Source organism: Chionomys nivalis, chromosome 5 (assembly GCF_950005125.1).
Source record: "Chionomys nivalis chromosome 5, mChiNiv1.1, whole genome shotgun sequence".
In the NCBI taxonomy this organism is placed as follows: domain Eukaryota; kingdom Metazoa; phylum Chordata; class Mammalia; order Rodentia; family Cricetidae; genus Chionomys; species Chionomys nivalis.
In genome coordinates, this window is record NC_080090.1 from 84,537,758 (window position 1) to 84,549,816 (window position 12,059).

Genomic DNA, 12,059 nt, shown 5'->3' on the forward strand with positions numbered 1-12,059 from the left:
TTGGCATCAAACTCATAGATTCACCTTCCTCTGCCTCCCGAGTGCTGGGATTAAAGGCGTGCGAAACCACACCCAGTTTGGTTTGTAATTTTATTTTTTATTTTTTTTTGGTTTTTCGAGACAGGGTTTCTCTGTGGCTTTGGAGCCTGTCCTGGAACTAGCTCTGTAGACCAGGCTGGTCTCGAACTCACAGAGATCCGCCTGCCTCTGCCTCCCAAGTGCTGGGATTAAAGGCGTGCGCCACCACCGCCCGGCTGGTTTGTAATTTTAAAAGGTGTCTCAGGGCTGGGTGGTGGCGCCTGTACAGGCTTTTAAACCCAACACTTGGAGGCAGAGGCAGGCAATCTCTTTTGAGTTCAAGGCTAGCCTGGACTACAAAGCAAGTTCCTCGATGGTCAGGGCTACACAGAGAAACCTTGTCTCAAAAAAGTGGGATGGTGGTAGCAAAGGCCTTTAATCCCAGCACTCAAGAGGCAGAAGCAGGAGGATCTCTGTTACACAGAGAAACCCTGTCTCAAAAAAAAAAAAAAAAAACAAAAAAACCAGATGGATGGATGGATAGATAGATAGATGATAGATAGATAGATAGATAGATAGATAGATAGATAGATAGATAGATAGATAGAATATAGATAGAATATAAAGGTGGCTAGGGAGTAGAGGATGGATTGCAGGAGAACAGGGTGCAGGTTTGGGACTGTAAAGGCCAGACAGACAACTACTAATTGCTGTCTGAGCTGACCTTCAAAAGGGGTCATATTCTAGGTAAAAACAGATTGTAGTGCAGAGAAGACAAAAGCATCCAGAAGTCCCCTGTATCCCCTGCCGCCCAGCAGTTTATGTAAGAGGTGATGGTATAGTTTGCTGTGATGGAGAGAATGTGAGGAAATGGTAGAAGAGAGAGATCTGGTTTTGTATTTTGTTTCTGGTATTGAAATGATTCTTATTCATCCAAGCAGAGACTTTAAACAGGTGACCTGGAGCTCAGGTGGGTGTATTTTACAAGCAAACACACACACACAGGTCTGGGGTTAGCCAGAGAGAACGTGGAGAAGAAAAGCTTTGAGACCATGTGCACTGATGGAGTAGGGAATGCATGAGCCCAGGGAGAAAGCTGAGCAGGAATGGTCAGCGGGGAAGCTGCCAGGACGACAGGAGCTCCAGTACGGTGGGAAAGAACACGAGGTGGTCTGAAGCCCACACTGTCAAAGACTTGCTGTGTAGCACTTCAGAGAAGCGGGACAGAACTTGACACATGAGTTCAAGGGAGGGACTTTCTTTTTTGCCTCTCCTTCCACAGGAAGAAAACAGGCCTGCTTTTCTGCGAGTAGAGAAGTGTCATGCAAAAGAGACAGGGGGACACGCAGGGGGACAAGATCAGGCTGTGAGAGGGAGTGGGAGGCCAGGAGAGATTGGACAGAGTTTCAGGGAAGCAGTATGGGATGGGCAGGCTTGGTGGTTCTCTACAGCTATTCCCTTTGTTAAAAAAGACAAAACAAAGCCGGGCGATGGTGGCGCACGCCTTTAATCCCAGCACTCGGGAGGCAGAGGCAGGCGGATCTCTGTGAGTTCGAGACCAACCTGGTCTACAAGAGCTAGTTCCAGGACAGGCTCCAAAACCACAGAGAAACCCTGTCTCGAAAGAAGAAAGAAAGAGAGAGAGAGAGAGAGAGAGAGAGAGAGAGAGAGAAAGAAAGAAAGCTAAATAAATATTTTTAAAAATATATAATTAGGCCGGGCGTTGGTGGCGCACACCTTTAATCCCAGCACTTGGGAGGCAGAGGCAGGTGGATCTCTATGAGTTCGAGACCAACCTGGTCTACAAGAGCTAGTTCCAGGACAGGCTCCAAAACCACAGAGAAACCCTGTCTCGAAAGAAGAAAGAAAGAAAGAGAGAGAGAGAGAGAGAGAGAGAGAGAGAGAGAGAGAGAGAGAAAGAAAGAAAGCTAAATAAACATTTTTAAAAATATATAATTAGGCCGGGCGTTGGTGGCGCACACCTTTAATCCCAGCACTTGGGAGGGAGAGGCAGGTGGATCTCTATGAGTTCGAGACCAACCTGGTCTACAAGAGCTAGTTCCAGGACAGGCTCCAAAACCACAGAGAAACCCTGTCTCGAAAAAAGCAAAACAAACAAACAAACAAAAATATATATATAATTACTAGATAGGGATTATGAAGCACACACTCATCACATGTAAGGGTGCTTGCCTGTGCTCCTCTGATGCTATGCAGGGGTGCTGGAGACACAATAGTCACATCACAGAGGGAGCTGAGCTTAAGAGAGGACACCTCAGAGACCTCAGACCACTGTCCCTAACGGCTGGAGTGACAGCCCTCTGGTTCCTCTAAGTCTTTGTCCCACCTCTTCCAGAAGACCGTTGACCTGAGAAGGCTGAACAAGAACAGAATCCCCTGCTGCCTAACAATGTCCCGGGAAGGGCAGAAGGGAACTGAGCTATGTCTATTGTGGTGAAGCCTTTCAGCTGTAATTACTTAGCCTTTTCATTAAGCACACTTGTCCATGAGTTCATGGTCTAGAGAAGCCTGGACCATCTGGGTCTCTCACATGGAAATTCATACGTGAATCATCCCTGTGACAAAAGTCTTAACGAAAACAGGTAAGAAAAAGTGTTATCTATAAAACTTTATTATTAGTAGTAAGTATTGTTTTTTTATAACTATTATAAAAAAAAAAAAAAACCTCGGGGTAGAGGGAGGGCTCAGCCCTCAAGAGCATGTGATGGCATCTGCAGAGAACCGGGTGCAGTTCCTAGTACCCAAAGTAGGCAGCTCACATCACCTAGAACTGGAGCTCTAGGTGGATCCCAGCACCCTCTTCTGGCCTCCACGGGCACTGCACTTACATAAGCACAGATACAGACACACATAATTTTTAAAAAAGAAATTTGGGCTGGAGAGATGGCTCAGCTGCTAAAGCCCCCCCCCCAAAAAAAAAGAGTGAAAGAATAATAGTAATGAATTAACTATTCAATTAATTAAAAAAGTTAAACCCCAGCCGGGCGGTGGTGGCGCACGCCTTTAATCCCAGCACTTGGGAGGCAGAGGCAGGCGGATCTCTGAGTTCGAGGCCAGCCTGGTCTACAAGAGCTAGTTCCGGGGTTCCGGGACAGGCACCAAAGCTACAGAGAAACCCTGCCTCGAAAAAACCAAAAAAAAAAAAAGTTAAACCCCACTAAGCTGGGAGACATCTCTAGGAATGAAAGAGACTGGAGAATATTGTGGCCTCTGGGGCATAGAAATCATTTGGCTATGTTTCTTTTTTTGTGTCCTGAGTATGCAGAACAATAACTGAGCTCAGGTGACAAGGCATATGAAAGCCCTTCTTCTGAGAGTTTAGGATCAATCAGAAAAGGTACTCAAGAGGGTTGGTACTCACTTTTGAGCCTGAGCTAGCCTGTGTTCCAATAACCCCAAACTCACCTAGCTTACCCTGCGTTAACAGAATCCTGCCCTCGTTAAGGCCTATGAATCCAAGTATATTTAATTTAAAAGTCTTTGATCTTAAAAGACAAGGAAAGTATCAATTTGACATAGACTTTAGCATCACATCAATTTCAGCTATATTTACTTATTTGGGTTTTTTTTGTTTGTTTGTTTGTTTGTTTTGGTTTTTTTTTTTTTGGTTTTTCGAGACAGGGTTTCTCTGTGGTTTTGGAACCTGTCCTGGAACTAGCTCTTGTAGACCAGGCTGGTCTTGAACTCACAGAGATCCGCCTGCCTCTGCCTCCCAAGTGCTGGGATTAAAGGCGTGCGCCACCACCGCCCGGCTACTTATTTGGTTTTTTGAGACAGGGTTTCAGATAGCCCGGGCTAGCTTCAAACTCACTACACAACCAAGGACACATTGAACCCTGATCCTTCAGGCTCCCCCTCTCAAGTGCTAGAATACAGTCATGTGCCACCGTGTCTGTCGACTTCAGCTATTTTTTTGTTTTGTTTTGTTTTGTTTTTAGAGACAGGGTTTCTCTGTGGTTTTGGAGCCTGTCCTGGAACTAGCTCTTGTAGACCAGGCTGGTCTCAAACTGACTTCAGCTATTTTATCTTAATAGTTTGACTTATTGTGCTTCATTGGGTTTTGTTTTTTGTCTTGTTTTTTCTTCTGAGACAAGGTTTATCTACGTAGCCCTGGCTGTCCTGGAACTCACTTTGTTTGTTTGTTTGTTTGTTTATTTTGGATTTTCGAGACAGGGTTTCTCCGTAGCTTTTGGTTCCTGTCCTGGAACTAGCTCTTGTAGACCAGGCCGGCCTGGAACTCACAGAGATCTGCCTGCCTCTGCCTCCCAAGTGCTGGGATTAAAGGAGTGCGCTACCACCGCCCGGCTGGAACTCACTTTGTAGACCAGCCTGGCCTTGAACTCAGAGATCCGCCTGCCTCTGCCTCTTGAGTGTTAGAATTAAAGGCGTGTGCCACCACCCCATCCCCACCCCACCCCACCTAATAGTTTGACTTTTTGTTGTAAACCATTTTTTAAGAGGGTTTAACAGGTGTAACAGCACTGGTTGTCCTGGAACTCACTTTATAGACCAGGCTGACTTTGAACTCACAGAGATCCACCTGCCTCTGCCTCCTCCAATGCTGGGATTAAAGGAGTGCACCACCACTTCTGGCTTTGACTCTTTTTAAATACATACAGTACAATGACCATCTGTTTCCTAGTACAAACTGGCCACGTTAATAATGTTTCAGTTAGCCCTTATCATCCTGAGCAGGGGAAACTTTGAGAAAGTCGAAACTCCAAACAAATGTGTAAGGAAAGGCAGCAAATGTCACCGCAGGACAGTAGACCTTCTTTCTCTAGGTGGGGAACACGGTTGTGTGTGTCCTGTCCAGTTCCCAGATCAAAGCTTAGTAGTGTAAGTTAACAGTAATCTTACAGTCAGGGAGGGTGAAGTTCTCTTGCTGGACACCCTGACTTCCTGCTGTAGGAACCACATCCCAGGGCAGCCATGCGCTGTTCCATCAAGCAGTGCTTCAAAACCTCTCTGGCCATCATATTGCTGTGGTTCTTCATCATCCTGAAGGTGCCTGAGGAAATTGAAGACGTCCAAAATGTGGTGACTATTCTTTGGGGAACTGGGCATGCACAGTGGGAAGGTGAGGACAGGCAGGTTGCCTAAGGAACCTGTCCTTTGCTTCTAACCCTCTCCACCTGGGAGCCGGAAGCTCTGAGTGGAGCTGGGGTGTGGATCTACCCATTATCCCATGAATTAGCTACATTTATATGTCATGTTTCTCAAGGTAAAGGAGAAAACAAACACTGCCAGAGCCATGACTCTTGTCCCATGGCAGGCACTGCGTTGGACTTCTCTAGAAGACTGGGGCATCTCACCTCTGCCCCTGAAATGGCATATGGGAGGCTAGGAGAAATATTTGTTGTTTTGTTTTGTGTTTTTTGCTTGTTTTGTTTTGTTTTGTTTTGGGACAGGGTTTCTCTGTAGCTTTGGAGCCTGTCCTGGAACTAGCTCTTATAGACCAGGTTGGCCTCACACTCACAGAGATCTGCCTGCCTCTGCCTCCCGAATGGCATGCACCATCACTGCCCGGCTCAAGCAGAAATATTGATTGACATATATGTCAATGGTCCAGGTGATGAGGCATAGCAGTAAGAAGAAGCCCAGATCCCTAGAAGACTGGCAGACCATTACCTCCAAATATTTGGAAAAAATCCACCAGAGAAGAAAGAGTGAGTACCAGGGAGGGAGCTGGAGTGTCTCAGGGAGGGGAGGATCCTATGAGGGAAGATGACTAGGAAAGAAGAGAACAGGAGGAGGAAAAGCAGACCTCTGTTCAGGAACACTTGAATCTGACTGTCAGCCCCCTCCCAGAACATCGACAAATCAGGGTATGAGGAAGAAACAATAGATCAAGGTAGTGTTTCAATAGGTGGAATCAGGGGGTGGAAGGATAGTTCAGTGTTAGGAGCACTTGCTTTTCTTCCAGAGGACCTGACTTCAGTTCCCAGCATCACACACACACACACACACACATACACACACACACACACACACACACACACACACACACACACACACACATGCCTGTAGGCAGACTTTTCTGTGTTCCACCAGACAGCTCTGTCCTAAAACCTAGCTCCTGAATAAAATAATCACACGCCACACAGAAACTTAATATCAATTATAAATGCTTGGCCAATAGCTTAGGTTTGTTACTAACTAGCTCTTTCCAATTAAATCAACCCATATTTCTTATCTACACTCTACCATGTGGCAGTACCTTTTTTCAGCACAACATCTTGTTTCTCTGTGTGTCTCCTGGTGACCCCTGCCCTCTTCTACCCAGTGCTGTCTTTCTGTTCGTAAGTCCCACCCAACCTTTTCCTGGCTAGCTATTGGCCAGTCAGCTCTTTACTAGCCAATGAGAGTAACACATATTCACAGTGTACAAAAGGATTGTTTTACATCACACACCATACACACACACACACACATACTCACATGCATATATATATATATATTACTTAAAGTAGGTGAATACAATATGTTGACTACATATTACAAAACATTTCTGAACATTACATTGTATATAGACTCATCTACAATATCATACACGTTTACATTGGTTAAACAAGGAGCATAACTCCATTGTGTAACCTAATATTTCAATCTACAATTATGATGGTGCCCTAGGAATGGATGGTTATGTGGCTTTTGGTGTTGGTGAGGAGCTGCAGGATGGATGATCATGTGGGATTTTGTTTATTGATTTTGAAAGAGTCTCACCGGGCTGGAGAGATGGCTCAGCAGTTAAGGGCATTGCCTGTTCTTCCAAAGGTCCTGAGTTCAATTCCCGGCAACCACATGGTGGCTCACAACCATCTGTAATGAGATCTGGTGCCCTCTTCTGACCTGCAGGCATACACGCAGACAGAATATTGTATACATAAATAAATAAATATTTTTAAAAAAAGTCTCATTGTGTACCAGGTTGAGTTCATAGAGAACCTCCCACCTCTGCCTCTTGAGTGCTGGGGTTAAAGGCATGCGCCATTGTATCATGCTCTTTATTTTTAATTAATTGAAGGCCTGTGTCTCTGTCTATGGCTACATGTACATGCATGCAAGTACAAGAGGCCGGAAGAGGGCATCGGACCCTGGAGCTGCAGCTATAGGCAGTTTGTAAAGCTTACCAGATGGGTGCTGGGAACTGAACTCAGCTCCTCCGTCAGAGCAGTAGGAACTCTTAACCCCTGGGCTGTCTCTCCAGACCTTATGTGACCTTTTTTGGAGGGACATGATGCCAACCATTGTTTTTTGTTTGTTTGTTTCTGTGTGTATGGTATGTAGGTATGTATGTATGGGTGTGTGTATGTGTGTATGTATGGGTGTGTGTATGTGTGGTATAGGTATGGATCCCCAGGAGCTGGAGTTTCAGGTAGACATGACCCGCTGATCTGGGTGCTGAAAACAGAATTCTGCAACAGCATCAAGCTTTCTTAACTACTGAGCCATCTCTCCAACTCCACCAGTCTTTTTGTTTTGTTTTGTTTTTTGTTTTTTGGTTTTTTTTGTTTTGTTTTGTTTTTCGAGACAGGGTTTCTCTGTGGTTTTGGAGCCTGTCCAAAAAAAAAGAAAAGAAAAGAAGAGAAGAGAAGAGAAAATCATTGGTGGGAAAAATAAAGTTAGTTATTGTTAGAAAGATCAATCACTGGATTAAAGAACATTTGAGACAAGAGGGTCATGGGTTTTAGGACTAAACTCAGGGGCTGAAAGGACTTAGCTAACACCACAGTCAGAGGTGGCAGAACTGGGGCTCCTGGGTTCCTGGACTGGAAAACTGAAACAGTTGAGTGCTTTTATAGACTGTGTATCTCAGCCACAAAGCAACCTAGGGAGGAGAGGGTTGCGTCAGTTTAGGCCTCCAGGTAAATCAAGACAGAAACTCAGGCAGGAACCGGAAGGCAGGATCTGATACAGAGGTCATGGAGGGACACTGCTTATTGGTTTGCCCAGTTTGCTTTCTTCTAGACCCCAAGACCAGCTGCCCAGGGGTGAAACTCCCTGCAGTGAGCTGAGCCCTCCAACATCAGTTATTAATCAAGCAAATGCCCTACAAACTTGCCTACAGGCAAATTTATGGAAGCGTTTTCCCAATTAAGACTGTCCTTCTGGCCGGGCACGCCTTTAATCCCAGCACTCGGGAGGCAGAGGCAGGCGGATCTCTGTGAGTTCGAGACCAGCCTGGTCTACAGAGCTAGTTCCAGGACAGGCTCCAAAACCACAGAGAAACCCTGTCTCGAAAAACCAAAAAAAAAAAAAAAAAAAAAAAAAAGACTGTCCTTCTGCCGGGTGGTGGTGGCGCAGCCTTTAATCCCAGCACTCGGGAGGCAGAGGCAGGCGGATCTCTGTGAGTTCGAGGCCAGCCTGGTCTACAAAGCGAGTTCCAGGATAACCAGGACTGTTAGAGAAGACCTGCCTTGAAAAATCTTAAAAAGACAAAAAACGTTACCCTTTTGCATGTGGCTCTAGCTTGTGTTGTGTTGACTAAAAATAACCAAGACAGTGTTTATGAAATCTGTCACCCAGTCCCTAGCACCTAGAAAGCAGACCAAAACAAGAGTGGGCTCCTGGCTTTTAGAAAAACCTCCCTGCTCCATATACCTTTGTTAAAGGGGACGTTTGGGAAGATGATTTGAACAAAAGGATAAAGCAGAAAGAATTATAGTATAACCGTAACAAAAAGCTAATATTTATCAAGTTTTTTAGTCACAAGCTTCAAGTTGTAAAAAAAGACTCTGAAAAAGGTTGGATGTGCCGACACACACATGCAATCTCAGCACTTAGGAGGCTGAGGCAGGAGAATGACTGCAAGTTCGAGGTCATCTTAGCCAACAAGTGAGTTCCAGGCCAGCCGGGCACACACAGAAAGATCCTGTCTTTATTTTTTTCTTTTTTGAGACAAGTTTTCTTTGTGTAGCCCTGGCTGTCCTGGAACTCACTCTGTAGTCCAGGCTGGCCTCAAACTCAGAGACCCACCAGCCTCTGTCTCCAGAGTACTGGGATTAAAGGCATGCGCCACCACACCTAGCTAAGAGCTTGTCTTAGAAAAGAATATTCAGAAGGCTCCAGCAGCGCTTAGCTTAGTATTCCCTCAGTCCTTAAGTACATACAAGTGATCTAGTTGGAACAGACTCTGAAGGTGGCATCAGGATTCTGCATGCCTAATAAATTTGCAGATGAGACTAAAATTTCAGGACAAATGACCAGACTTACGAGTACCAAGCTGGTGGCTCACAGCCGTCTGTGATGGGATCTGGTGCACAGGCATACATGCAGGCAGAACACTGTATACATAAGACATTGGGGGGGAGGGTGTTGAGCAGGGTTTCTCTGTGTAGCTCTGGATGCCCTGGAACTCTCTGTGTAAACCAGGCTTGCCTTGAACTCTACCTTCCAAGTGCTGGAACTAAAGGCATGCACCACTACTGCCTGGCTATAAATAAATCTTTAAAAAGTAAAAGTAGCAAGAATGGGGGCTGCAGAGATGGTTCAGCAGTTAAGAGCACTGACTGCTCCTCCAGAGGCCTCAGGTTCACGTGGCAGCTCACAGCTGTCTGTAACTCCAGTTCCAGGGGATCTGACATCCTCACACAGACATGCATGCAGGCAAAACACCAGTGCATTTAAAATAAAATAAATCTTTAAAAAAGTTTTTAAGTAGCAAAAATGTTCATTCTATCTGCCAAGCTAAAAACTAAATATCCAAGACAGCGTTCTCTCATCTGTAGGATTTATTATGTGTGTATAATAAGCACACGTGTATGGGTGGGTGTGCATGGAGGTCAGAAGAGGGTGTGGTCTGGGGCTGAAGTTATAAACTGTTGTGAGTCTCCTAACATGGGCGCAGGGAACCAAACTTGGATCCTCAGCACGAGCAGAGGATGAGCCACTTCTCCAGCCCCATTCCCTAATACTGTAAGTTTATTTTATTTTAATTGAGACAGGACCTCACTGTACTATGTTGCTCATACTGAATTCCTGGTCCTCCTGCCTCAGCTTCACTAGTTAGTACTAAGGGTAGATTACAGGCGTGCCTCACCATGCCTTGTTTCTCTAGTCTGTATGCTTGCTTTCACCACCCCACCACACGTTGACAGTTGTCCCTGGTTTACCTCTTCTTAGCATGGCTGACGGTGGGGATCACCTCAGTGTCACGACAGGGTCAAGGTGGCCTCTTGGATACACTGGCCTCCCTGTACCACGCCTCCTCCATAGCTGAGCAGAAACGGATAACGGTGCTGGTTCACCTGGCAGATTCCGACTCTACCTGGCTCAGAAAAACTGTTCTCCATATTTCAAGCCTCTACAGTTCACAGATCATAGCAGGGCAATTGCTATTGATCCATGCCCCATTCGATGCCTACCCCACTGTGAATCACGACCAGAATGAGCGCTCTCAGGGGCAGATGTACTCCAAGCAGAATGTAGATCATGCCTTCCTCATGAGCTTTGCCACAAAGCTCTCTACTTACTTCCTGTTGATAGAGGACGATGTCTTTTGTGCCCCCAATTTTGTCACCCACATTCACTCAAAGGTGATCAACAGGAAGCCCCACACATGGGTGCTCTTGGAGTTCTCTAATATGGGCTTTCTCGGCAAACTTTTCCACAACAGGGACCTTCCTCTCCTGGCCCGCTTCCTCCTCCTCTTCCACAAGGAGCGACCACTCGACTGGCTGATCCCTCACTTCCGGATCCTCCTGGATCAGCCAAACCCAATCCTCTGCAGACCTTTCCTCTTCTACCACAGGTTAGCTCGCTTCACTTTGGAGAACAAGACCTTAACAGCCCAGGAGAAAAGTCCCCATGGTCCTGACATCCTCCCCGGAGCTGTGTTCACGGACATGAGGCGCTCTGGTGTTCACTCTCCCCAGGAGGCCTACACTCTGGATGAGTCCTTCTTTTGGACCTACAATGTCACTACAGGGAACTATTGGACAGTGATTTTGAACCATCCAGCGAACCTGAACAGAGTGCAGATAAGAACAGGCTCCATCATGGATGGAAAACACATTCTCGAAAAAGGACAGGTAGAGCTAGGCTACCAGCCTGAAGGTGAGCCCCCCAACTGTACCCACTTTACCCTGCTGGGCCGTCTTGTGCAAGGGCAGATGGATCAGATCGTTCTGAAAAACATTGGGTACCAAGTGAGCTGCGTGAAGCTGACGGTAAATGCCAATCAGGCCGGTGGTCTCATGATCAGGCACATCTACCTCTGGGAGGGCGATGCCTTAAACGGAGCAGCTGACCGGAGCTGATGGCATAGGAGAGTATGAATGATTAAAAGCTTGAAGCCATTTCACTCTGGCCAATACGAATGACTTTGGAGAAATCCAAGGGAATAGTAGTAGGCAGGGAAAAGGGCATTAGGAAACATTCTTCCTTTTTTTACCCAAACAAGCCACTCCGGTAGGATTTTGTTGTTGTTGTTTTACCCTGACAAACGTAACTTCGTCAAATTTGGGGAAAACCCTTGGTCCCTCTTAGAATCCTTACATTCCGGGATTCTTGGATCTCCCCCGGCGGGGTGTGTGTAAGCATGTACACACATTTTATCTTCACAGAGGTGGGAGTGGGGAGCGTGAGTGTGGAAAGCACACCCAGCTTTGTTCTGGTGCTGGAGACTGAGCACACACTCTGCCAGTGAGTCATACCTAGCCCCTAAGGAGTCCTGGGACTGACACACATAAGAAACAGCAAGGCGGCTCAGTGAGTAACAGCTCTTGCTGTGCAAGTTTGATGACCTGAATTCTATCCTGGAAACCACAGACTCCAGACTCTGCACACACTGTCAAGTTCATGACACTCAATAACAATAATAGTAATAACTAGAAATCAAGAAAGATTCTTTACAATGTTTTTCATTCTTTCTTTCCTTTCCCTTTTTGTTTTGTTTTTTAGTTTTCGTTTTTGAGACAGGTTTTTTTTATGTGGGATTCCCCTTTGTATGCTATGAATATATTTTTATTACTGTTGATTAATAAAGAAGTTGCTTTGGCCTATGGCAGGGCAGAATA

The 12,059-nt window shown here is 45.9% G+C and overlaps 1 protein-coding gene across 1 annotated transcript; it reads left to right on the plus strand.

Moving 5' to 3' along the window:
* The first annotated feature begins 4,971 nt into the window (after nucleotides 1–4,971).
* LOC130874164 (alpha-1,3-mannosyl-glycoprotein 4-beta-N-acetylglucosaminyltransferase-like protein MGAT4E) lies at nucleotides 4,972–11,300 on the plus strand. The gene is made up of 3 exons (XM_057769146.1): nucleotides 4,972–5,079; nucleotides 5,612–5,708; nucleotides 10,165–11,300. The coding sequence occupies exons 1-3, from the start codon at nucleotides 4,972–4,974 to the stop codon at nucleotides 11,298–11,300; spliced, it is 1,341 nt and encodes a 446-aa protein (XP_057625129.1).
* Nucleotides 11,301–12,059: the final 759 nt, after the last annotated feature.